Consider the following 20,769-nt stretch of genomic DNA (forward strand, 5'->3'; position numbering starts at 1 on the left):
CCGCAATGGAAGAAAAGGGAGGGAGAGAGGGATGGAAGTAGAGATGCAGAGCGGAAGAACCAAAAGATAGAGGCAAGCCCGCCGCATATTTGTATAAGCCCAGCACAACTCCACTGGGCCCAGAAGCCGGAGGGAGGGATTCCCTATCAGACCAGCACACTCGATAGAACGGCCATGCAGCTAAAGCATCCTGAGATCTGCCGCGAGTCTGAGAATCTTGGTTGGCTGCGGCCCTGAATGTGGCATCACAGATTGCTGCATGCTAGCTCACAACTCCAAAACCAGCTATCAGGTTATCCATCTCCATCTCTTCCATCTCTGTCTGGTGTGATCCATGTCGATGTGCTGTGACGGACTCGAGATGCAAGCGAGACGGACCAACGTCATTTGAGAACTGGGGAACAGGCCCAAGGTCCCGCCCGTGGCTCGTCTAGTTGGCCGGTTAGTACATTGCTTATAAGATGTGGTTCTTCCTTGACGGCCGCAACGTTTGTAAGTCTTGTTTCTCGCTATCAAAAAGCAATTATCACGGATCTTCTATCGACCGACTCGATGAGGCGGAGGATCTTCCGAGGTTGAATCTAGTTTCCATACAATGATTGGGCCGTTTTCTAAGGAGTAGCTAGGTATTTCCTAACCACCGTCTCTATAGTGACAGAGTTAGCAGTAATACATTCATTCTGATTCTTTCTGTTTGCCTGGGGCCAGGGATAGCATTGATGCATGTTGACAGTGGTATATTGTTATGGTAACTAACCTCTGGACACGAAAAAAAGCAATCAAGGCCAAGGATATGTACATTATGCTTTGTTTATTTTTTTTTATGTACGCTGTGTAATGAATAACTAACTATATCTACTTGTTGATGTGCCACATCCCGCTCTCAGTGTTGTTGGTCAGGTTGGTCTGAACAACTCTTCCACCCTTGAGCCATCCGTTCTCTACCACGCCACCGCCAGGAACACCTGCCTTGCCGCGGTCAAGGCGGTTGGCTCCCGCCTTGACAGTGAAGTTGGCCAGAGGGATCTCATCTGGGTTTCGGTTACGGATATGGGGGGTTCCAAAGAACCGAGCCTGGACTTCCTTCTGATTAAAGTGCAGCTCGAAGTAGCCACGGTAGTACAGTTCAGACCACTGCAGGACCTTGTTGGTGGTTGCGAGTAGCTTGGACTTCTCAATCGAGTTCTCAAGGTTTATTTTGTGGCCAGCAGGGGATGGGGAAGAGATGGCAGACCCTGCAAACTCGACACCAATGGCACCCTCGCCGGTCTTTGGATCATATGGAACTTCATCAAGCCAGACAAGATCACTCACCCAGTTGGCATGGCTGTCGCCTGCAATCATGATATTGTTTGGAATTTTGTGATCGTAAAGGGTCTTGAACGTGCGGTTCCTATTTGCTTGATAACCGCTCCAGGCATCATCGTTGAGGTTACGGGCAGCACCAAAGGCAGCAGACTCGTTAATGTGGGAGAAGTGGGAGAATACTGCATCGAAACACCATTAGTTGTTAGATTACACCGAGTGTATGTTGATTAGCTGGCGTGTAACGTACCGACCTGGCTGCCGATGACACGCCATTTAGCACCTCGCTCGGCAGACTCGATGAGGTTTCGGTAGAACCAATTTTCCTGACGAGAGCCCATCAAACTGCGGCTAGCATCACCGCGAAGTTGGCTAACGTAGCCCTTATTCCAAGTTAGGTCGGTAATAGATCGATCATACACACGGGTGTCAAGCATGATAACATCAACAAGGGAGCCGAGCTGGAAGTTGCGCCAAATACGGAGGTTGTCGTCCATTTCTACTTGTCTGGTTGCCAGAATGTTAGTGGAATGACATCAAAACACAAGTGAATATAACAGACCTGATAGGCATCCATTCAAAATAAGCGCGGACAGCGTTCATCTTTCTCTGGTCAGTACTGATTCCACCGTCTGCAACAAAGGATTCCTCCGTGTTGTTAAGCTTAGATGAACCATCACGGTAGGTGTTATCGGCGACCTCTAGCAGGTATTGTTAATGAATCATTCTGGCAGCAGATTTGTTATATACTTAAATCGTACCATGGTCATCCCAAACTGGAATCCAAGGGAAGCGCTGGTGACTGGCAAGCAAGTCAAGATCGGTTCTGTAGGTGGCATGACGCTTGCGGTAATCATAGAGAGTGAAGATATCACGATCAGGTAATGGAACTCGCCCAATGTCTTTTCCAGAGCCACTGTTGTCGACTGTAAGCTATCATGCGCATGGAGGAACATTTATTGGTAATCGAAACTTACTAGTGACCATCCTGGTATTCATAGATGTAATCACTTAGAACCGGCAAAATCAATTGAGTTAGTGGGTTGATCTAGCAAACAAGGTAATCAATGAAGCATACCCAAGGTGAAGCACGTAGTCAACGGAATCCTTTCGCACTGGGTTTCCGTAGGCGTTGAAGAAGCCAAAGGCTATTGAAATAGTTAAATATTTGAAAACTTTACAGTAATGATTGTCAAACTTACGGTAGTTGCTACATGAGTAGACGGCAAGGGAGATATCCTCCACCAGGTCATCCTCAGCCGGCGCAGTCTTGGTGCGTCCAATTGGGCTCTTCTTATCAGAGTCACAGACGTTGAATTGGTAGTAGTAGTCGGTAAACGGCTTTAGTTTCGTGGCTTCAACCTGTTGTATGTGTCAATATCTTACCTGGGACTTCATAGATGAACACTATGTACGTAAAAATATAGACCAGGCTTACCTTGACAGTATAGTCGACATCGGAACTGGTATAGACAGTTCCCTTCTCGATGACCTTCTTGAACTTCTCATCTGTGGCAACCTTGAATTCCAGGCAAATAGGAGCCTTGGAGATGGGTTTATGTTCATCTGTGTCTTTGTGAACTGGAACAGGGTTGTAAAGTGGCACGTCACCAGACACGGTGCTGTTATCGTTGACATCGTCAAATTGCGGAGAACATCTCGTCCATAGGATGACGGAGGTGGCATAAGGGTCTCCAGACGCTACACCGTGAGTGAAGTTCAATTTTTCGGGTGCGAACTCAATAGCCGGGTCGGTTCTCTTCAGCACCTTGGGTACAGAAATACCCAGGGAGGGATGATGAAGCGAAGGACTGCGGTAGTTCAAATTGCTTCCATAAGATGCAGTAGCCGTGGTAGCGCAAAGCGCCAAAAGAGAGAGTGTATAGAACATCTTCACTAACCAGGCGAGATTAGGCTGGCAGAGGCAATATCTTATTCCTGAGAGGATCTGTCTGCTATTTAAGTACCGACATAGTCGCAATACCCGGTCGCAGTGCTTTCATTCTCGTTATCTCGGGGAGCATTTCACGAGATGAAGCTCTCCACTCTCGCGTCAAATAAGGCCCAGATTATCCTGCCCTCCGAAAGCAAGCGAATGAAGACGTATAAACTGTGTATGTGTAGCAAGGATAATGTCCATCATAGCGCTAGTACCATCCAACTCTGCGAGGTGTTGGTAAGGCGAACTTTAGGGTCCCGCATATGGGGGCAGGAGGAGCTTAACTATTCCTGTCACAGCAACACCAACCTCATGAAGGAGGTTGCATCAAGCAACGCAGGCCAGGTAAGAAGCCCTCTGGTTACATGGCAGGCCAGAAAGCACATGTACCCTGTTCTTTTGGCAAGAAGGCTGTTCCGTCTCTCAGATACTTGACTCCATCCAACTCGTACTTCGTACTTCCCCTTCATCTCCTCCACCCAAGCCCAAATAGCGGTCACTTGTATTCACCTGGCAATGGGGAAAAACATTAATAGAACTCGTTCTTTGATTGTAAGAAAACACCCCGGCTTTTTGACCGAGACCGACGTGCTTAAGAGGGACGTCAACTTTGGGCTGTTTATATAACTTATTGCGGAGGGCTGATTGGGCAGCGCATGTTGGCTCCTAAGCTTTTGGCCAAAAGACGGAGCTTGGATGCCGGAAAAAATCTAAAAAGAAGAACTCCAACGAACAACTTCGGTTCCTGTCAAGAGAGTTGGTTTGGAGTAATGCTGTGATTGATGGAATTCGTTAGTTAGATTATTCGAGAATGGGGCGCCATCCTTTCCTCCCGCGAAAGCCAACAACAGCCTCATCATTAAGAACGTCGCTGCCCAGTCTTCCGGTGAGTACACTTCGCTCAAAGTCTGGTCCCCGGACGAAGAACGGCTCGAATCCCAGGGAACTGGCTCCGTTTCCGGGGCTCGTTTCTTCTTTTTTGGTCCGGTGCAATGCTTGGGTGCTGTCCACACGCCTATCAAATCCCGAATTGACACGGTCCAAGGTCAAGTACCAAGTCCGCTGGTGGATGGAAGAGATTGAATTCGTCGCCCCTCTATACGCGTTTGTCTGGCGTATGGTTTCGTCTTCCTGGTCAGAATGCGAGGGTGAGATATTTGATGAAGGTTGATCTGAAGATGGCCTCTCCTCGTGCTCTTCGCTGTCTGAAGAAGTCAGGTCGGGTCTCTTCCTGATATCCACTTGTCTACCTGCTCTTCTTCTTCTTCTTTTTGACTGGGTTTTCGGCTGTCCTGATGTATCATTGTCCCGTGTAAGTCGAAGAGTTACCGTATAGTTAGGTGGCAGTCGCGTGCCGTGTAGTCTTAGCCGAATTTTCCGCTGCGATGAAGTCGTTAGAGGTGCGATGCAGTGGTTACTTTCTAGTCATGAAAATGATTTAGCCATTTACCTGACGGAATGCTCTTCGGAGCTTTTCACTTTCTGTAGGCTGCTCCTCTGTAGAAAAGCTTGCATCGGATTTGTCTGTTTGTAGAGCATCACTGCCGTAATATGGAAGCACGGAGTACTCGCCAGTATCCCAGATTATCATGCTGCCCGATGCAGCAGACGCTGATTCAATCAAGTGATTCTACATCCATCCGTCAATAAAACGTCTCTCCGAATTAAACGCCGTACTATGGCATGTCGACGTACCCATACGTTGTGCACTCTTGTCTCGGTAGCATTTCTACTCAGTCGCTTGCTGTTTGGATTCCCTGGCAGGCCATACATGATGGCAAAGCTCAACGAACTGGTCCGTGAAAACTGCAGCCTGAGATCATAGTGAGGCCCAGCAATGGGATGATCATGCTGATGGACGACGAAGTGCCTGCCGTCTTCATGCTGGTTCCTCTGATAGAGGTCCCTCCACGCTGAATGAGCCAGCCGAGGGACCTGCGGCAGCTCAGGCCGCGTTGAAGCCCGGAGGCGCGCGGAGAATATCTCGAGGTGATCTTCAACATCCTCTTTTCCAGCCTCGATAGCCGCGATATCGACCTTCAGCTCGCCCTGTGGCTGATCTTCGGGCTTCGTATCATGTCCGTCGGCGACCCTACGGGGGGGTTGGCCTTCACGACGGCGTTTCCTGGCCCTGGCCGGCGGAGGTGAAACGCTTCGAACGAGGGATCGGTGCAAGGAGACACTCCATCTCTGATTCTCGGGCTTTACGAAGGGATTTTCAATCGTCCTCGATTCGTGCGATCCTTCTTCCATCATGGTAGTAGGGCGCTGTTGGTAACAGGCTGTGTCCAACTAACTACTGAGTAAGTGCCGTTTGGTGTTTGGTTTGGCCAGCAACTTTTCCTTATGCTGCTGGCCACTCTCCCATTTCCTTCCGACAGCACCGCTACAACTCAACTACGGAGCATGGGCAGCTAGCTAGTCGTGTGCTCTCCGTCTTTCTCTACAGAGCCCCCGGGGTAACTAGTTTATATGCAGCCGCACTTATAGATGGACCGCCAGTCGCCATCAGCGCTAGGGGCCCAAGCCGCGAATCCCGAGCCTTGAGTGGAGCGCTCGCCGATGCTTTGTCTGCTGGCAGGCAGACGGGCCTTGCCAGGCTTCCGGCATATTGACCATGGATATTAATGGACGAAATCTCTCTTCCCCGCCGTCAGCCTGCATGATGGCGGGCATGGCGGCGGGTTCTTATACCTCGTTCTACGCCGGTTCTGCGCCTGGCAGCTTAAGAGGCTGGGGCATCGCGCCAAAGGATCACAGCTCTGTCAACATTTAGTTATCCTGAACATCGAGATGCCATTCACGCCTATCAATACGTCCCTGGGGGCGCTGCTTTTATACCAGGGCTCATACGGGCTGCTGCAAAACAATGGCCGAGTGTTCGGTATTTCGTCTCTCCTGTCAGGCTGCGTGGGAAACCCGAACACACAAAATGTCCCTGTGATACTTGGAATGGTATCGAGCATTGTCCCGGTCTATCTGCTGGCACCTTCACTATTACCTCCATATGCTACCCCGCCAGCAACATGGGGAGCTGCACTTGCACTCGCTGGGATTGGCTTCCTCGTTGGCTGGGGAACGAAGGTAGGTAGCCAGCTAGCTTGATAGCGTCCTGTCCGGCTGATAGACCAACAAGATCTGGGCAGCATAGCTAACTGCGTATATAGAATGGCAACGGATGCACATCCGGACATATGCTCTGCGGAATATCTCGAATATCACCACGGTCTATCATTGCAACTGGAATCTTCTTTATCACCGCACTGGTCACTGCAAATCTTGGAATTGGAGCGACCGTCTCGCCCTCACCAGACGGACACCCAGCTTACTTGCCGGTCTACCCATCCACAGATGAAGTTGCATTCATGTTCTCTACCGTTGCCATTTCCCAGGTAGTCAATTCGTTCCTAGTTCCAGCTCTCTTGCCCCGTTACACCAATTCAAACGTGGTCTACAGTTGCATTGCAGGGCTCCAATTCGGTCTAGGCTTGCTTATAACTGGCATGGCAAATCCAGAAAAGGTCCTTGGTTTCTTCAACTGGTTTGATTCTTCCAAGTTTGATCCATCTCTTGCGCTTGTCATGGTATTCGGTGTCGGACCCAGTCTTTTATCTTATTTATATATGAAAACGGAGTGCGGCAACGAAGATGGTTTGAAACCACCACTTCTGGCTGACCGATTTAGCCTACCAACTGCTACAGTAGCAGATATTGATTGGAGGTTTATGGTTGGTTGCGTTGCGTTTGGTATTGGATGGGGACTAAGTGGTGTTTGTCCTGGCCCCGGATTGTTGAGATCGGCTCTCTCACCGCTTTGGGGAGCACCATGGCTCGCTGGCTTCTGGCTGGGTAGCCTCCTTGGAATTTGAAGCGATTCTTCCTTTGTCGCTAAGAAAGCGGTTCCCAGTTGTACATATTCTAGAACATAGTGTCCGATGATTGGCCTTTTAAGGCCGTCTCCAAGATCCCCTGACTGACTAGATAGCAACCATGTAATAGAGTTATAACAACACAACGACTTTTATCGGCAACTTGCAGCATCTGTCATTATCTGGACCAATTAGATGAATATTATTTATAATGATTGTGATTAATCGGTTCAGTGCCCGAGGCTGGGTTGCTTCTTGAGAAAATAAAAAAAGTGCCTTCCCGAAAATATTTCCCGGATGAGTTGAGCGCCATAAATGCCGTAGATATCAAGCTGGAGGTTGAAGCTCTCTTTGAAGGATATAAAACAAAGGGGAAAACTGCCTGATAAATGAAAATATACCGTCACGGTCCCCTAAATGCTAGGAAAGAATTATTAGTCCACGGTGTTAATCCTTAAAAATATGCATGTCGGCTTTTGGCAGGGAGACACTTGAAGGCAGAGACAGAGGTATCCAGAGTAAAGAAGATCGCCATGTCAATATTAACCAACTTCTAAATGTAACATAAAATGGCTTACAGCTCCGACTTGTCTTCCACGTCTAGTCTAGCTTGCTTTGATGTTTTCGTGTCGAAAAATCCCTCCAGATCCATCCACTCGGCAGCAAATGCAGTGATAAGTGTGCTCCAGTCTTCAACAGTAGGAGGGTCAAGATTGTCTGCGTTGTCCGCCATTGTGTGCCATATACCTCTTGGGAATGGCCAAGGTATCAGGTGGAGGATCTCGACTCCCCGCTGCATGAATGGTATATGGTCATCCGAGATAAAGGACAAGAATTTCCTATCTGATGGTCTGTTTCCCTCTGTAAACCATGCCTTCGGAGCACCCTTCTTGGGGTCTGGGTCTGATTTGAATAGCCCAAGTTTACGAAGTCGTTGTTCGAGTTGAGCTAGATGCTTATACGCCCAGTGGGTGGTTGCAAAGAACGATGGCATGACGGGATCTTTGCTCCCTAATAGGTCGAGGAGGACAAACAGCCTTATGGCTGATAATGATGTCTTAAACGTGGAGAGAGCAGGATAATAGTCATGTTCCATGTGTTCTGCTAAAGATCGAGCCCCATAAAGGGAATCTGTAGCAGTCCACTCGCCAAATGCCTCTTCACCGTCTAAGAGGAAAATTTGAATACCCTGATGCGCATCGATGTCAAGATTATCAGTTGGATTCAATTGCATTGTCTTCCACTTTTTTGTCAATGCCGCATCAATGCTTCTTACGGCATGTAATAGCATCGCACACGGTGCAGCGCTGTCTATCGCCCCGATGAACCCCTCCGGAGTGAATTTGCTGTCATAATGAGCAGCCAGAGTCAGCCTACTGACATCGCCAACTTTAGCGAACGGGGGATCCTGAATAGCTATCAAATTGACGAACGGAACCTGCTTATCACCAGTTACTGGGGTTCTAGAAGTGGAGTTCTGGAACTCGAGCCTCCAATCTGGTAGGTTCTTTTTGAAGAAATTCACGAAATGTTCAAGTACAGCAATCGATCCTGGGGTTCCAGGCACCCTAGGCCGCAATATTGGAGCGAGGATTGCGCCATTGTGTATATCGAAGTCGCTTCCTGAACGAGGCAATGACTTTAGAGTAGCATCGGATACGGGCGTATAGCAATTAACAGGTGAGAAGAGCAGATTGAGAAACGTGAGATATAATAGCATCATTAAAAGGGCAAGAGCTGGGCGCTCTGACACTGCCATGGTCATCGTAAGCCGTGCAACAAGAAATCGTAGCTTCGTGATAGATCATGTCATGGTAACCTGTTAAACGAAATCAGCCCAATATGCCAGATGGCGTCGAATGGGATATTCAATGCCTACCTAGATATAGATATACATGAGGGCAGGCCGACTGAAACAAATCTCCGCAATCCCGTATCGTGGGGACTGAGTGCTGTCCTACCGTTTCGTTCCTTTGATGCCCTTCCGAGCACCTAATAAACAAAACCCAACATGGATGGTAACCATTGAAATTAATCCTGGGAGGAATTAAGGACCTGCCAAGACTTCGCGGCTCGGCGCTTATCCCGAAACTTTGCCATCACGTGAGTTTTTTTTTTTTTTTTTTGGACGCTTCCGCGCGCAAAGAGAAAATGAGAGACGAGAAACGTGTTACTGTTCCCCGTCTCTACTGCCATTGATGCTTCTATTCTTGAGTATTCTACTATGCCTAGAGGGAAATTCTTATCTTCAGCTTGTACTATATTTTGTTTGAGTTATGTTTTGTCTTTGGTCTCGTCATAGGTTGAGCTTCAGGTTAGGCTCCTGGATTCACCGAGATATCACCATCAGAGTACCGATACGCCAGAAAGCTACAGATGCTCTCTCTAGTTCGCCAGCCTCGTTAAAAAGGTCAACAGTCAGTGCCCAGAATGGCCCATTGCGTGCGCCGCTTCGATATCCTCAAGCCAAAACACAACCGGCTCAAAACAGAGGTTAGTATGCAACTTACATTCAATCTGCTCCAAGCTATATAAGCTGAGGTCCTATACAGCGGCCCGCCTAAAGCCGAAACAGGTAGTGATATATCATGCCGGTACCGGGAAGATTGCTTTTATCGGCTTGATGCGAGTCACAACTATCCTAATATTCGTCGTTTCCTGCACCGTGGTGGCTCCTGCTTTCTATGCGGCTGAATTCCCATGGTATATAGCTCCTGCAAGTGAGTTACCGCCTTTCCAAAAGCAATAATACCATTGTTAATAGTTATCTTAAACAGTTGTCATTGGCGGGGCAATACCGATGCTCTTCGTCTCCTTCACAGCCGCTCCGTTCGTGAACCAAGTGTACCTTTCCCTGCCGGTTTTTACCCAGAAGTCAAGAGAACACCTACGAGCATATCTTAATAGAATCCCACGTAATGCAACATTGAATGTTGAAACTATGAAGTTTAATTTCTACCCAAAGCGAACACTCGTCACAATATCAGATTTGGTCCCTCGCACGTCAATGGTTCGCCCTGTGAGCTTTATGAACATTAATCCACAGCCTAGGCCGTGGTGGAAGGGAAGAGATCAAGTGCTATTCTTCGCACCTGAGAAGAGTCGGCCAGCAAGGTCGACCCCGAGATTTCTCCCCGAGATATGGGAGCAGGTCTTTACTCTAATTAAGAGCAACCGGGCACTATAAAGTTATTTCCAGGAACATTTCCCGGATTTTATTTCAACGAACGATAAGGTTACTGATAGTACCATCCTTTCGACCTCGAATGCGTTCTGAATACCCGGCCATAATGCATGATACCCTCCCCTCGTTGTGCTTCTGTCTAGAGCAGGCATCCTACCATTTTGCCCTTGCTGAAGTCAAGCTTGATCACCGGCAGTAGTTTGCTCATAATCGATATCCAGCTAGATTAATACAGTGTTTCTTCCTTTGTTCTCAATCTAAGCTTCAAGGGTTTCGAGGGTTTCTGGTAGGCAACTTCCACAATATAAAAGGGGCTTTTTTTTTTCTTCCTACCTTCCTCTCTTTTCTTTTTACTGCCTTCTTGTCATAAACACCCTCACTGTTTCTTCAGCTATTCTTCAGTCTCTTCTCATCCAACGCTAATATCTTGAATTCCTACAAGATAATAAATTGCAACTTCTGCGTCATCTCCTTTATAACTAATACCTATTTATTGGAAGGCAAGGAACTGTAAGTGCTCTTCTCTTTCATTCCACCCTTGGTTCATATAAAAATACTATCTACTCTCAAACTACCTTCTGTTCAACTGCATACTGCGCATTGAAGTGAGATTCTCTGCCGAGAAAGTGCTTTCTTGCCTGTAATTTTTCTCCTTTTTCATTATTTATTTACAAACGCGTTTTCCTGTGAAAACAACATTCCACTGTGCTTCTGAATCTAACAACTCACACATAACCCTCTGACTCTAGACATATTTTCTGATCTAGTTCCACAATCTTGGGGTCTAGTGTCTAGAGTTTACTTATCTATCGTTCCAACCATCATGGACACCTTGACTGCTGGTGAACAGCGCACCTTCATGCTAGGCCTTCTCTGCTCTACCGATGGCCTAAACAATATCAAGGTAAATTGCCCTTGGAGAAGCGCGGTCCGGGTCTCGGTTGATGGACCATATTATATGACCGCGTCAATTTTCACCGATGACATTCGATCTGCGTAAGATCTAAACACATAGCTAACATCGTATCCTTACGCGTCACTAGGTTGACTACGACAAATTGGCCGAAAAGGCTGGCTTGAAGAATGCCGCTAGTGCTTCCGTCCTCTTCAACAAATCGAGACGTAAGATCCTGTCTGCCTTGACCGAAGATGGTACACTTGCTTCTACCAGCGGTAGCCCAAAAAAGGTATGCATCTTTAGGCATTAAGTGCTGGGAGACGTTTCTAAGGCGCAAGTAGGCTAGTGACAAGGTCACTAAACCCCGTAAATCCTCCGCAAAGGCGAAAGGTGCTACCGCTACCACTGATGAGGAGTCAAACGGCAATGAAGAAACCCAGGCCAATCCCGTCAAGGCTCCAAAGGCCAGCGGAGGAAAAGGAAAGGCCAGGGGGAGAGTTAAGGCCGATCCCATGGCGTGAGTTCCCCTTATTCGTCATGATATTTCCTGTATATTGACCCACTTCTAATGAGAGACAGAATGGCTCCCATCAAGCGTGAAGGGTTTGTAAAGGAAGAGCCTCTTCACGAAGATTTCGCCAAAGGTATAATTGATGGAACAATATATTCATACTCAGACGTATCACTAAACACTCTTTGGGCAGTAGGAGCATTCTCCACCGGCAATGGGACTACTGCGACTGGAAGCCCCTTGAAATCTGAGGTTGATGATGAGACCCTCTAGTTCCATGTTAACTTGCGCAGAACTACTTGAGGATTTGCAACAATAATCTCTCACGAATTGCCACTATGGTATTGGGTTTAAGTACTCTTTTCATTTGACCAACATTGGCTGCCTGCCTTGGACAAGGACTGGGTATACCGGTCTGGCTGGAATGTATTACTTCGTCAAGCGTGTTCTTGCCATGATTCTCTGAAGCCATATCATGCTGGTCCCTCTTGTGTATTCCCTCTCTTTCACCACCTGAACACCGGGGCTCCTAGCTCCTTTGGGCTCCAATAAGCGAAATACAAGGGGTTTCTTATCAAACTAGATTTGTCTACAACTTTGGGTGATACGTAGTTATCGCCGGCTCAAATTAACTACCCACCATTTGACGAGTTAAGTTAACTAGTTAACTAATTACCAGCCAAGACTAACTATCAGCCGTAGAAGCAGTTGAAAGTAGACTTCCGAGCCCCTCGGGCACCAGTCAACAACATCTCCGTCGTAAACATTTCATAACCATTTCAGGCCTCCCTTCCTTTTACTAGAAGAGCTGGATATTTCCTCTATATAGTTACTGTCCCGAAGCCAGGTTGGTTAGTTAACTAGTTACTTCGCCATGGCAACCCAGCAAACGACAAACGCACCATGGCATGCCGCCTTTCCAAACCCCACGGCGACTCCTGGGGCTGTAAACCGCTCTGAAGTCCTTGGATGGCTATCAAGGAGTGATGGACCGCTGGATTATGTGCTAGTTGACGTACGCAGGGTCGACCACGAGGTAAGGCTCGACGGCTCGACGGGGCTTCCATAACCAAACATGATATCGAGCAGAGTTGGGCATGCTTTATTAGCTATATATCAATATCCCTACAGACACTCCATTCTCATGCTCATACTCATACTCACATCCTTTGTCTCCAGGGAGGGACAATACGGGGCTCTATCAACCTACCGGCGCAAAGTTTCTACGCATCGCGCCCAACCCTATACAAACTGCTCAAGCAGGCTGGTATTAAAAAGGCCGTTTTCTACTGCGGTGAGATACCCCATCTACCTACACACTACTTCCGTTTGGCTATTATAGCTGGCTGATATACGCAACAGGTTCATGCAATGGCCGAGGGCCCCGGGCTGCAGGCTGCTTTGCCGACTATCTTCAGGAACAAGGGGAAAGCGATATTCAGAGCCTTATTCTTGAAGGTGGCATTAAAGGCTGGGTAAAGGCTGGAGAAGAGTATGTGGCTAACATGGATGGTTACGATCCTGCTCCTTGGAACCAGTGAATCAAAGTTATTATATAGAATCTTGGGGATGTGAATATATAATGGCGTAGCGTTGCTATCCACGCCAAGTATATAGTGGATAATCAATGAAAGTAGATACTCTTAGTGCTGCAAGGGTATTCGTGTGGTAAAGATTATAATGCTTCAATGGCTTTGAGGAGTATCTCAACTCCACGGTCACCAGTTTTTGACCAAGCAGCCTCATCAGTCGCCTGTGCAGACTCCTTTAAGATCCAGGAAACATCACTCCACCAACCCAGGCCAATCAGTCCACCGCCTTTTCGTTTCTCTAGACTCTCCTTCATCCGACTGGTGTGTTCCCACTGCTTCGCAGCGACTTCTGCACCTTCAACCACCTTGGATGGAATGCCACACATTGAGGCACAGTGCATTCCAAAACTGCCTTCCGCGACCCCATCTTCTAGTTTGTAGAGGAAAGTCACACGTCTTTCAGCATCATCGACATGAATCCGCATTCTGCGAGCAGCAATTTCAGGGTGTCCCTCAAATTCAGCTGCGAGTGAGTGATAATGAGTAGCAAAGAAACCTAGAGCGCCTATATGGGTAGCAACATGGTGAAGTACTGCTTGTGCCACGGCAACACCGTCATAAGAGCTAGTTCCACGGCCTAGTTCGTCCAATATGACCAAGGAACGGGAAGTTGCTTCAGAGAGAATTTTCTTGGTCTCGGAAAGCTCGACAAAGAAGGTAGATTGAGCAGCAAATATGTTGTCATTAGCCCCAAGCCTGGACATAATGCGATCCACCGGAGTTAGGCGGGCATATTCGCAAGGGACATAGCAACCTATTTGCGCCATGATAACAGCCGTGCAAGTCTAATAGAGGTTAGTTAGGGGGAGGAAACAGGGTGTAGAGGCTAAACTGACCATTCTCAAGACTGTAGACTTTCCTGCTGCGTTTGCACCAGTCAGAAGGTTAATGTTTGATGTATCCCCTCCAAGTTTGACATCATTAGGAATGAAGTCTCCAACATTGGGCATCATACAGGGGTGGCGGAGTTCTTGGAAATCAAGTACACTGCGCTCATCATCGACAAATATAGGACGACAACTTGGATGTCCTAGTGCAGTGGAAGCTTTGGCTAATCCAATCAGACAATCAAGCTGGGCAATTATCTTTATAGATGCAAGCCAGCTTGAGTAATCTTTGTCGAATCGAGCATAGAATCTGCCAGCAACACCCTTCACAACCTGAGCATGGGTCTCGCGAGCTTCCTGAAGTTTTCGAATCAATGCTCTTAATTCTGGGAAATAATAACGCTTAACCTGCTTCGTGGCGGACATTTGATCCCAGGATTTTGGTATGTTCTTGATCTTTATCGGAACCTCGAGTTGGTAGATTTCTTTGCCATTATCCTTGAAAACAATGGTAGAACATTTCAACTCCTTTCTAGTCCGTTGCAGTACCTGCTCTAATTCATCCTCCAATTGTTCAATGTTCTTCTTGGATGCGTCAAACTCTTCTTCGACGCTTTCCTCTGGGACTAAAATATCACATTCTCTAGCCTTAGCGCGGTCAAATGCTGTCTCCCAGAATTTCAAGAGACCGTTGAGATCCGGCATGGCAGAGATCAATTGGCCGATAAGTCCATGACCAGACCCAGCTTCCTTCAGGAGACCCATTGTATACTCGATTTGTTCAAATCCCTCAAGTACACGTACGAAATCTTGAGCTTTGCATGTACCAGCGTGAACTCGAGATATAAGTCGTTCAAGATCAGGCATTTTGGTCAACTGTGACGAGAATTGCTCACGCACTGTGCTATCTGCATTTAGGGACTCAACAGCGTCAAGCCGGGCATTGATTTTCTTGATATCCATCAGGGGATGGCAAACCCATTGTTTAAACAACCGCTTCCCAAACGGCGTAACACAGCGGTTGAGTAGTTGAAACAATGTTCCTTCTGAGCTGCCATCGTATGTGTTTGCGAATACTTCAAGGTTGATTAGGGTCTGCCCGTCCAGTACGAGGCTGGATGCTTTCTTGATTGGATCGTACCAAGTGAAATTTCCTATGGTGATGAGGTCTCGTCCAATTTTTAGCATTTCAAGGTACTGTAAAAGAGCCCCAAAAGCAGACATGACCAACTCTTTATCCCGAGAGTCTTGCAATGCCTGCGGCCAGGCGGATGCATGATTTTTGTCTTCCGAAACGAAATAGCCACCCGCGTCAAGTTCCCGAACGGTGACATCAGCCTCCCAGAACTCCTTTCCGGGCTTCAGGTAATTCCAGAGAGTAGTTGGGCCGGTATTGTTCTTCAATATTCTGAGGGCTTTGGTAGACATAACAGATTTCTCGAGTAACAATTCCTGGGGTCTGGTCTGGGCAACAAAGGTCTCGAACCTTGTCATATCCACATCGTCAACGAATTGAGATAAGAAAAACTGTCCTGTAGCTGTATCAACGAACGATATACCAAAAGCTGGTAAGCCATCAATAATAGCTTCTTTGATTGCCACGCAGTATGTAGACATATCGCCCTGAATCATTGACCCTTCCACCAAGGTTCCAGTGGTAAGAACACATGCTAGCTCTCGCTTTATGACCTTGTCTTCCTTCTGTGCTTTGCCCATCTTATTGCCTTTATCCTCGCGTTCTCTCATTTCTTTGCTTAATGCAGACTCTGACTGGTCCACACGAGCAATTTTGAACCCCTTTGCAACAAATTGGTTGGCCCAATGATCAAGACTCATTTCGGGAACTCCGACCATACGCATATTGACTCTATCCGTGAGTTTGAGATCAAAAAGTTGGTGACCTATAGTGGCATCATTTTCGTATAGCTCGTAAAATTTCCCCTTCTTGAAGAACACAACGGTATCCCAGAATTTCTGTTTGATCTCCCAATACTGCTTTTCAAATGGCGAAAATTTGGTCCAAGCTAGAGGTGGTATGTATAAAGTGCGGGGGTCATAGTCAGGATGACCAAGTGGATTTTTATCCATATCCATAATATTGGCAAGCCATGGGTATCGATTTTCCAGCTCCGTCATATGGGCCTTTTTTTGCTTGCTACTGGAGTGTGTCTCTGGCTTGACTAGGGGTTTTCGAGGCTGGTATGGTTCTACATTGTCGGGATCATACCGCCACTTTTGGGTGGAGCCAGACGTGCGCTGAGGGATCTCCAAGTCCATGTCATCACCAGGAATAGGTGGTGGGCTGCTCGATTCTTTCTTAGATGGTACCTTGGAAGGACGCTTTCGTTTCCTAAATGACTTCACTTCTTCTTCTGATTCATCGTCTGGGACAATGAAGTCATCAGCATCTGCAATGGGTCAGCTCAATCGTTAAAACTTATGCTTAACGGTGCAGTGGCCATACCATCTATGTAGTTATCCTCGTCGTCATCAACATCGGGCTTAAAGCATTCTTCGTCACTACTGAGGTTCCCAGTTCTTCTTCGCTTCTGAAACCGTCCTCGTGCGTTCCTCCTCCCTGGTTGGACGACATCCTCGTCCTCAGATTCTTCATAACTTTGAACCGCCATCCTCGCCTAGATAATAGTTAGTCCGGATATTCAAGAACCCAATACAGCAGGTACTTGTGGGAATATTAGTAACATACCCGTCTGCTGGATGTGTTAGAGGTGGAGAACTCATGGCTCCCAGCAGATACTTTCCTCACAGCGGTTGGCGTGTCTTCTTCGAGAGGTTCAATTGCATCGCTACTCGGAACTGGAGTGATATTCTGATCGTCATCTAGCCTCTGCTTCGAAAATTTGGATCTCACTGAGTTGGTGGTAGCTTCGCTGAGTGGACTAGCTCCAGACGGAGAAGATGCTGGCAGATTGAAACTTCGCTGGGAAGTTGATGAAGCCGAAGGAGACGATTTGGGCTGGAAGAATCCCAAGATGGATTTTTGGGTCTTGTTCATGTTCTGTGTACTTGGTGTTGACCGTTTGAGGACGCGAGAGGGAGCAGGCGTCGTTTGGGCGGATGATCCCATTCTTACAAGGAATTAAAGAAAGCAATGAAAAGGGGGGGGCTTAGGGTACATCAGCGTACAGTAATAATAGTAGTTAAATGAGGGACAGTGCTAAAAATTGAAGCTGAACGAGAACAGTAACTGCTAGGTAGTATAAAATGTGTAGATGGACGAACGTAAGAAAATCCCCCTTGAGATTCCCATTAATAGAGCTTGCTTATCTTATCAGACGAACACGAAAACGCGTACAGCGCGACGCGGCACGTGATAAGTCGTAATATCTATGTTCCGCTCCCGGTTATTACGTAACAATGGACCCACCTGCAAGTTCAAATGGTACGTAGGTACCTACTCTAGGTTCTGTATAGAATGCAAGTGAGATTGGTATATAGTATTATTATACAAGATTGCGTTACAACATAAGGTGATTTGACCCAGGGGGATCTAAAGTGCCATCCAATCGCCAAACACTAAAAACCATAACCCAATAAAGAAAACTAGTGTACAGCATGCACCGTGTATAACGACAAACGCTCGAAATGAAATCAGCAACGAAGAGATGAGGTATCATGGCCACGCCTGTCGTTGCTCCTTCTCCTTCGCCAGTGCTGCTTCTTCCTCTCTCTCCTTTTGGTCAGACCATTCCTGGAGTGAAACAATCTTTGGTTTCCGGCCGCCAGCAGAGCCTCCGGCTATACCAGGCCGTTGGACTTGTCGCCCAGCAATTCTACGTTTTTTCGCGAAAAGATCTCGATCTTTTTGCTGTTCGGCTATCGACTCTTTCTCCGGTTCTGATTGCGGTACAGTCAAGCCCTGTTCTTCGAATTCCTTATCACTGATAACTTTGATAATCTTAACTCTCCATTTACCGATTCGCAGAATCAGCAGACTCCCATCAATGAGGAATTTTTCTGTAACGTCAGCGGGCCATGTTCTGAGAGGGACATAACTTAATGCATCACCCATTTGCTCCGCACCACTGGGCATGCAGCCAACGGACGCTCCGTTGTTGACAATAATTCGATGCCCTTCCTGTTTGGAGGAGACCATTCCAGCAGAGTAGAGAATCTTGTGGAAGTATTGCCCGACAACCAGAGAGCGAGGTAGAACCAGATGATGCGTGGGTGCGGTAAAAGCATTCATCTGTGGGGCTTTTTTGTTTACACCAGCATTGATAAATTCCGGGATTCCAGAGGGCAATAAAGGTATTGACTTGGAGTCTGACTTGGTTGATGCTGAGCCCTGAGGTTGGAATATGGCTTTATGGGCCTTTGATGCTTCCTCTGCTTCCTTAGGGCCATGTACAAGCTCCACAAATTCTTGCGCAAGAGTGTGTTGAGCAACCCGACGGGAGGGGGCCTTGTTATGCTCCTCGATTATTTCGGGGATGCGGGAGGTTGGGAGAAACGTAAACATATTTAGTAGCCGCTCCATGTCTTGATCAGGTTGACGCATGAAGTACTATTTCTGTCAGCCCGTAGCCTTGTAAACACACTCGAGAAAGTATATATATACACACCTGGTAAAGGTCATAAGTTGACGTCATATCCTTGTCGAGCCATATCGAATTACCAGCAGATTTGCCAATCTTTTCCCCCGTCGATGTAGTGAGCAATGGTACTGTAAGTCCAAAGGGCATTGATAAGTCTGGGTCTTCACCTGGCTTAGTTTCGATCGGCGAGGTTTTCAAGACTTGCTTAATGGTATCAATTCCGAATTGAATGTTGCCAGACTGGTCAGAGCCTCCGACTTGAATCATAACTCCTTTCTGATAAAGGTGCCACCAATCCCATGCTTGCATTATCGGGTAACAAAATTCGGTAAAGGACATGCCGCTTCCGCTCTCAAGGCGCGTCTTTACCCTATTCCCATGGTAGTTAGGAGCCATGATACGTAGAAAAAGAAGTCCCCATGGGTGAGGTTTAACTTACGGTTCTCGTCCTAGCATTGTTCCTATCCTTGCGTGTTGCCCCAGAGTACCCAGGACATCAATTAGCGTTTCTTTATTCCACCAAGTATTATTGTTCTCTAGTGCTCGTCTCCAAGCCCATTCCCACGAGTAACCGTGCTTGCCTCCGTATCTTTCGAATGAAGCTCCCAGTTTTTTTAGTTGCATATGCATGTTGGCAATGTAGGCTTTTCGAGAGGCGTTGCTAAGAACGGGTCGTGCTGTCGTCCGCCCGGTAGGATCTCCAACCCTTGAGGTAGAACCACCCAACTATCACCTCACGTTAATAAAGCCGAGGCGAAAACTGAAAATAGCTCCTAACAGCTTTATGGACTCAAAAACCCGGTGCTACTCACAAGCCAGACTGATTTCATCCCATGTACGTAGGCCCATCCAAGAATCATAAACGGAAGCATATGTCCCACATGCATTGACGGGGCAGTAGGGTCGATTCCGGCGTACAACCCTACTCGTTTATTTGTAATTAATTTATCCAAAGCATCGCGGTCCCTGAATGAAGAACAGAATAGAATATATCAATTAGTAACGTGTTGTCAGAGCTATGAAAAAGTAGGAAACTTTTGAGCTTACCCCCCAATAACTGAATGAATCAGCCCTCTTTCCTCCATAAAGCTCAGAAAGCTCTGCCTTTTCCCTTCTTTGATTTCATTTGCCCAACCTTCCCATTGCGCCTCTGCCTCTGCCATCCGGGCTAAGTATCTTTGCGTAATGCATCTTCTTTGGACGGCGCCGGGCACTGATCCGGGAGGGTAAAGTGAAGCTTTCCGAGTTGTGGTTCTATTTCGAGATAAAGCACTTGATAAGGAACGTATATCCCTCGAAGGGGGTTTGTACAAGAAAGACCGCATCATAATCGTGCCGTTTTTGACATGGAGAAGCAAGTATTGATATCATTAACAATTGAGCTTTTTCACCAGGAAAAATATTAACGCGATAAGCGCGGAGCATGGGGTGTGGGTCTGATTGCCGCGCAAAACTCTAACTACTTAACTGATAAAATTCAAGCCGTCCTCGGGCGTGTTGACACCACTTCACTACATCATCAGTACCTGAACAACCACTTCGTTACTCCGTCCGGAATCCAGACCCATTTTCTTCCAAGCAGTTAAAACATCAATTGACAAAATACAGCCTTCGCGATCAATCCCTCGCTGCACTGTTTCAACCGGCACTGGTAGCCCATGGATCAATACCATGAAGTTGTCCGTGATACTCCTTTCTGCCAAGTCAGAAATCCATAGGCCCAACGTTCCAAGTGCCTTGAGTGTAACATTAAACCGAAGGTCATTTCCCGAGTCCATTGATATATCTGATCCGATTATAGCTGCGGCTCCTGTCATTTTATCGAGAAGCCCCAGCACAGAAACCTTACGTCGCGATTTTGTTCCTGCGGCACAGGGCTTCGACTTTTTGGGCACATCGAATGCATAAACAGGATATACAGTGAGAATATCATAGTCTCTTGGCTTCAGTGTCACAAGCACCATTGCATGGGTATCGTCTTGATGCATTGGTTTTGTGACGTTCCCCGATTTGTGGCTGTGAATAATGTATTCGTTATCATTGCTCGATAAGACCCCAGGAAAATCGGACAAAGGGATGAGAGCA

At 47.2% G+C, this 20,769-nt stretch overlaps 11 protein-coding genes across 12 annotated transcripts in view; 5 read left to right on the plus strand and 6 right to left on the minus strand.

Moving 5' to 3' along the window:
* Positions 1 to 33: 33 nt before the first annotated feature.
* On the minus strand, positions 34 to 3,196 carry TERG_06899 (uncharacterized protein; the record flags this gene model as incomplete). Its single annotated transcript, XM_003232861.2, has 8 exons — positions 34 to 1,487; positions 1,556 to 1,812; positions 1,868 to 2,006; positions 2,067 to 2,221; positions 2,283 to 2,315; positions 2,384 to 2,453; positions 2,508 to 2,667; positions 2,744 to 3,196. The coding sequence occupies 8 exons, from the start codon at positions 3,194 to 3,196 to the stop codon at positions 856 to 858; spliced, it is 1,899 nt and encodes a 632-aa protein (XP_003232909.1). The 3' UTR covers positions 34 to 855.
* A 141-nt stretch (positions 3,197 to 3,337) lies between these two features.
* On the plus strand, positions 3,338 to 3,679 carry TERG_12479 (uncharacterized protein; the record flags this gene model as incomplete). The annotated part of the gene is made up of 1 exon (XM_047751430.1): positions 3,338 to 3,679. One exon carries the CDS (start codon positions 3,338 to 3,340, stop codon positions 3,677 to 3,679), a length of 342 nt encoding a protein of 113 aa, XP_047607078.1.
* A 366-nt stretch (positions 3,680 to 4,045) lies between these two features.
* TERG_06900 (uncharacterized protein) lies at positions 4,046 to 5,702 on the minus strand (the record flags this gene model as incomplete). Its single annotated transcript, XM_003232862.2, has 3 exons — positions 4,940 to 5,702; positions 4,695 to 4,874; positions 4,046 to 4,624 (listed from the first exon to the last, which is right to left on the minus strand). The coding sequence occupies exons 1-3, from the start codon at positions 5,498 to 5,500 to the stop codon at positions 4,046 to 4,048; spliced, it is 1,320 nt and encodes a 439-aa protein (XP_003232910.1). The 5' UTR covers positions 5,501 to 5,702.
* A 736-nt stretch (positions 5,703 to 6,438) lies between these two features.
* On the plus strand, positions 6,439 to 7,113 carry TERG_06901 (uncharacterized protein; the record flags this gene model as incomplete). The annotated part of the gene is made up of 1 exon (XM_003232863.2): positions 6,439 to 7,113. The coding sequence occupies one exon, from the start codon at positions 6,439 to 6,441 to the stop codon at positions 7,111 to 7,113; it is 675 nt and encodes a 224-aa protein (XP_003232911.2).
* Positions 7,114 to 7,687: 574 nt separating this feature from the next.
* On the minus strand, positions 7,688 to 9,106 carry TERG_06902 (uncharacterized protein; the record flags this gene model as incomplete). 2 transcript variants are annotated; one of them, XM_003232864.2, is made up of 2 exons in its annotated part: positions 8,993 to 9,106; positions 7,688 to 8,905 (listed from the first exon to the last, which is right to left on the minus strand). In XM_003232864.2, exon 2 carries the CDS (start codon positions 8,876 to 8,878, stop codon positions 7,688 to 7,690), a length of 1,191 nt encoding a protein of 396 aa, XP_003232912.2. In that variant the 5' UTR covers positions 8,879 to 8,905; positions 8,993 to 9,106. The 2 variants fall into 2 exon arrangements, with proteins under 2 accessions (XP_003232912.2, XP_047604673.1); XM_047748685.1 differs by having other exon boundaries at positions 7,688 to 8,932.
* Positions 9,107 to 9,913: 807 nt separating this feature from the next.
* Positions 9,914 to 10,300, plus strand: TERG_06903 (uncharacterized protein; the record flags this gene model as incomplete). The annotated part of the gene is made up of 1 exon (XM_003232865.2): positions 9,914 to 10,300. One exon carries the CDS (start codon positions 9,914 to 9,916, stop codon positions 10,298 to 10,300), a length of 387 nt encoding a protein of 128 aa, XP_003232913.2.
* An 820-nt stretch (positions 10,301 to 11,120) lies between these two features.
* Positions 11,121 to 11,979, plus strand: TERG_06904 (uncharacterized protein; the record flags this gene model as incomplete). The annotated part of the gene is made up of 4 exons (XM_003232866.1): positions 11,121 to 11,201; positions 11,341 to 11,484; positions 11,537 to 11,712; positions 11,775 to 11,979. The coding sequence occupies 4 exons, from the start codon at positions 11,121 to 11,123 to the stop codon at positions 11,977 to 11,979; spliced, it is 606 nt and encodes a 201-aa protein (XP_003232914.1).
* Positions 11,980 to 12,580: 601 nt separating this feature from the next.
* Positions 12,581 to 13,247, plus strand: TERG_06905 (uncharacterized protein; the record flags this gene model as incomplete). The annotated part of the gene is made up of 3 exons (XM_003232867.1): positions 12,581 to 12,742; positions 12,886 to 13,000; positions 13,069 to 13,247. The coding sequence occupies 3 exons, from the start codon at positions 12,581 to 12,583 to the stop codon at positions 13,245 to 13,247; spliced, it is 456 nt and encodes a 151-aa protein (XP_003232915.1).
* A 134-nt stretch (positions 13,248 to 13,381) lies between these two features.
* Positions 13,382 to 16,402, minus strand: TERG_06906 (uncharacterized protein; the record flags this gene model as incomplete). The annotated part of the gene is made up of 2 exons (XM_003232868.2): positions 13,382 to 14,083; positions 14,135 to 16,402. 2 exons carry the CDS (start codon positions 16,400 to 16,402, stop codon positions 13,382 to 13,384), a joined length of 2,970 nt encoding a protein of 989 aa, XP_003232916.2.
* A 1,357-nt stretch (positions 16,403 to 17,759) lies between these two features.
* Positions 17,760 to 19,080, minus strand: TERG_06907 (tyrosine-tRNA ligase; the record flags this gene model as incomplete). Its single annotated transcript, XM_003232869.2, has 2 exons — positions 17,760 to 18,653; positions 18,712 to 19,080. The coding sequence occupies 2 exons, from the start codon at positions 19,078 to 19,080 to the stop codon at positions 17,760 to 17,762; spliced, it is 1,263 nt and encodes a 420-aa protein (XP_003232917.2).
* Positions 19,081 to 20,195: 1,115 nt separating this feature from the next.
* TERG_06908 (uncharacterized protein) overlaps positions 20,196 to 20,769 on the minus strand; it is a gene marked incomplete at both ends in the record, with an annotated part of 2,859 nt that continues 2,285 nt past the window's right edge. The window contains one exon of the mRNA XM_047748686.1: positions 20,196 to 20,700. Coding sequence (XP_047604674.1) covers positions 20,196 to 20,700 — 505 coding nt within the window. The remainder of the gene's footprint in view (positions 20,701 to 20,769) is intronic.

This window comes from Trichophyton rubrum, assembly GCF_000151425.1.
Source record: "Trichophyton rubrum CBS 118892 genomic scaffold supercont2.8, whole genome shotgun sequence".
NCBI classification, from domain to species: Eukaryota; Fungi; Ascomycota; class Eurotiomycetes; order Onygenales; family Arthrodermataceae; genus Trichophyton; species Trichophyton rubrum.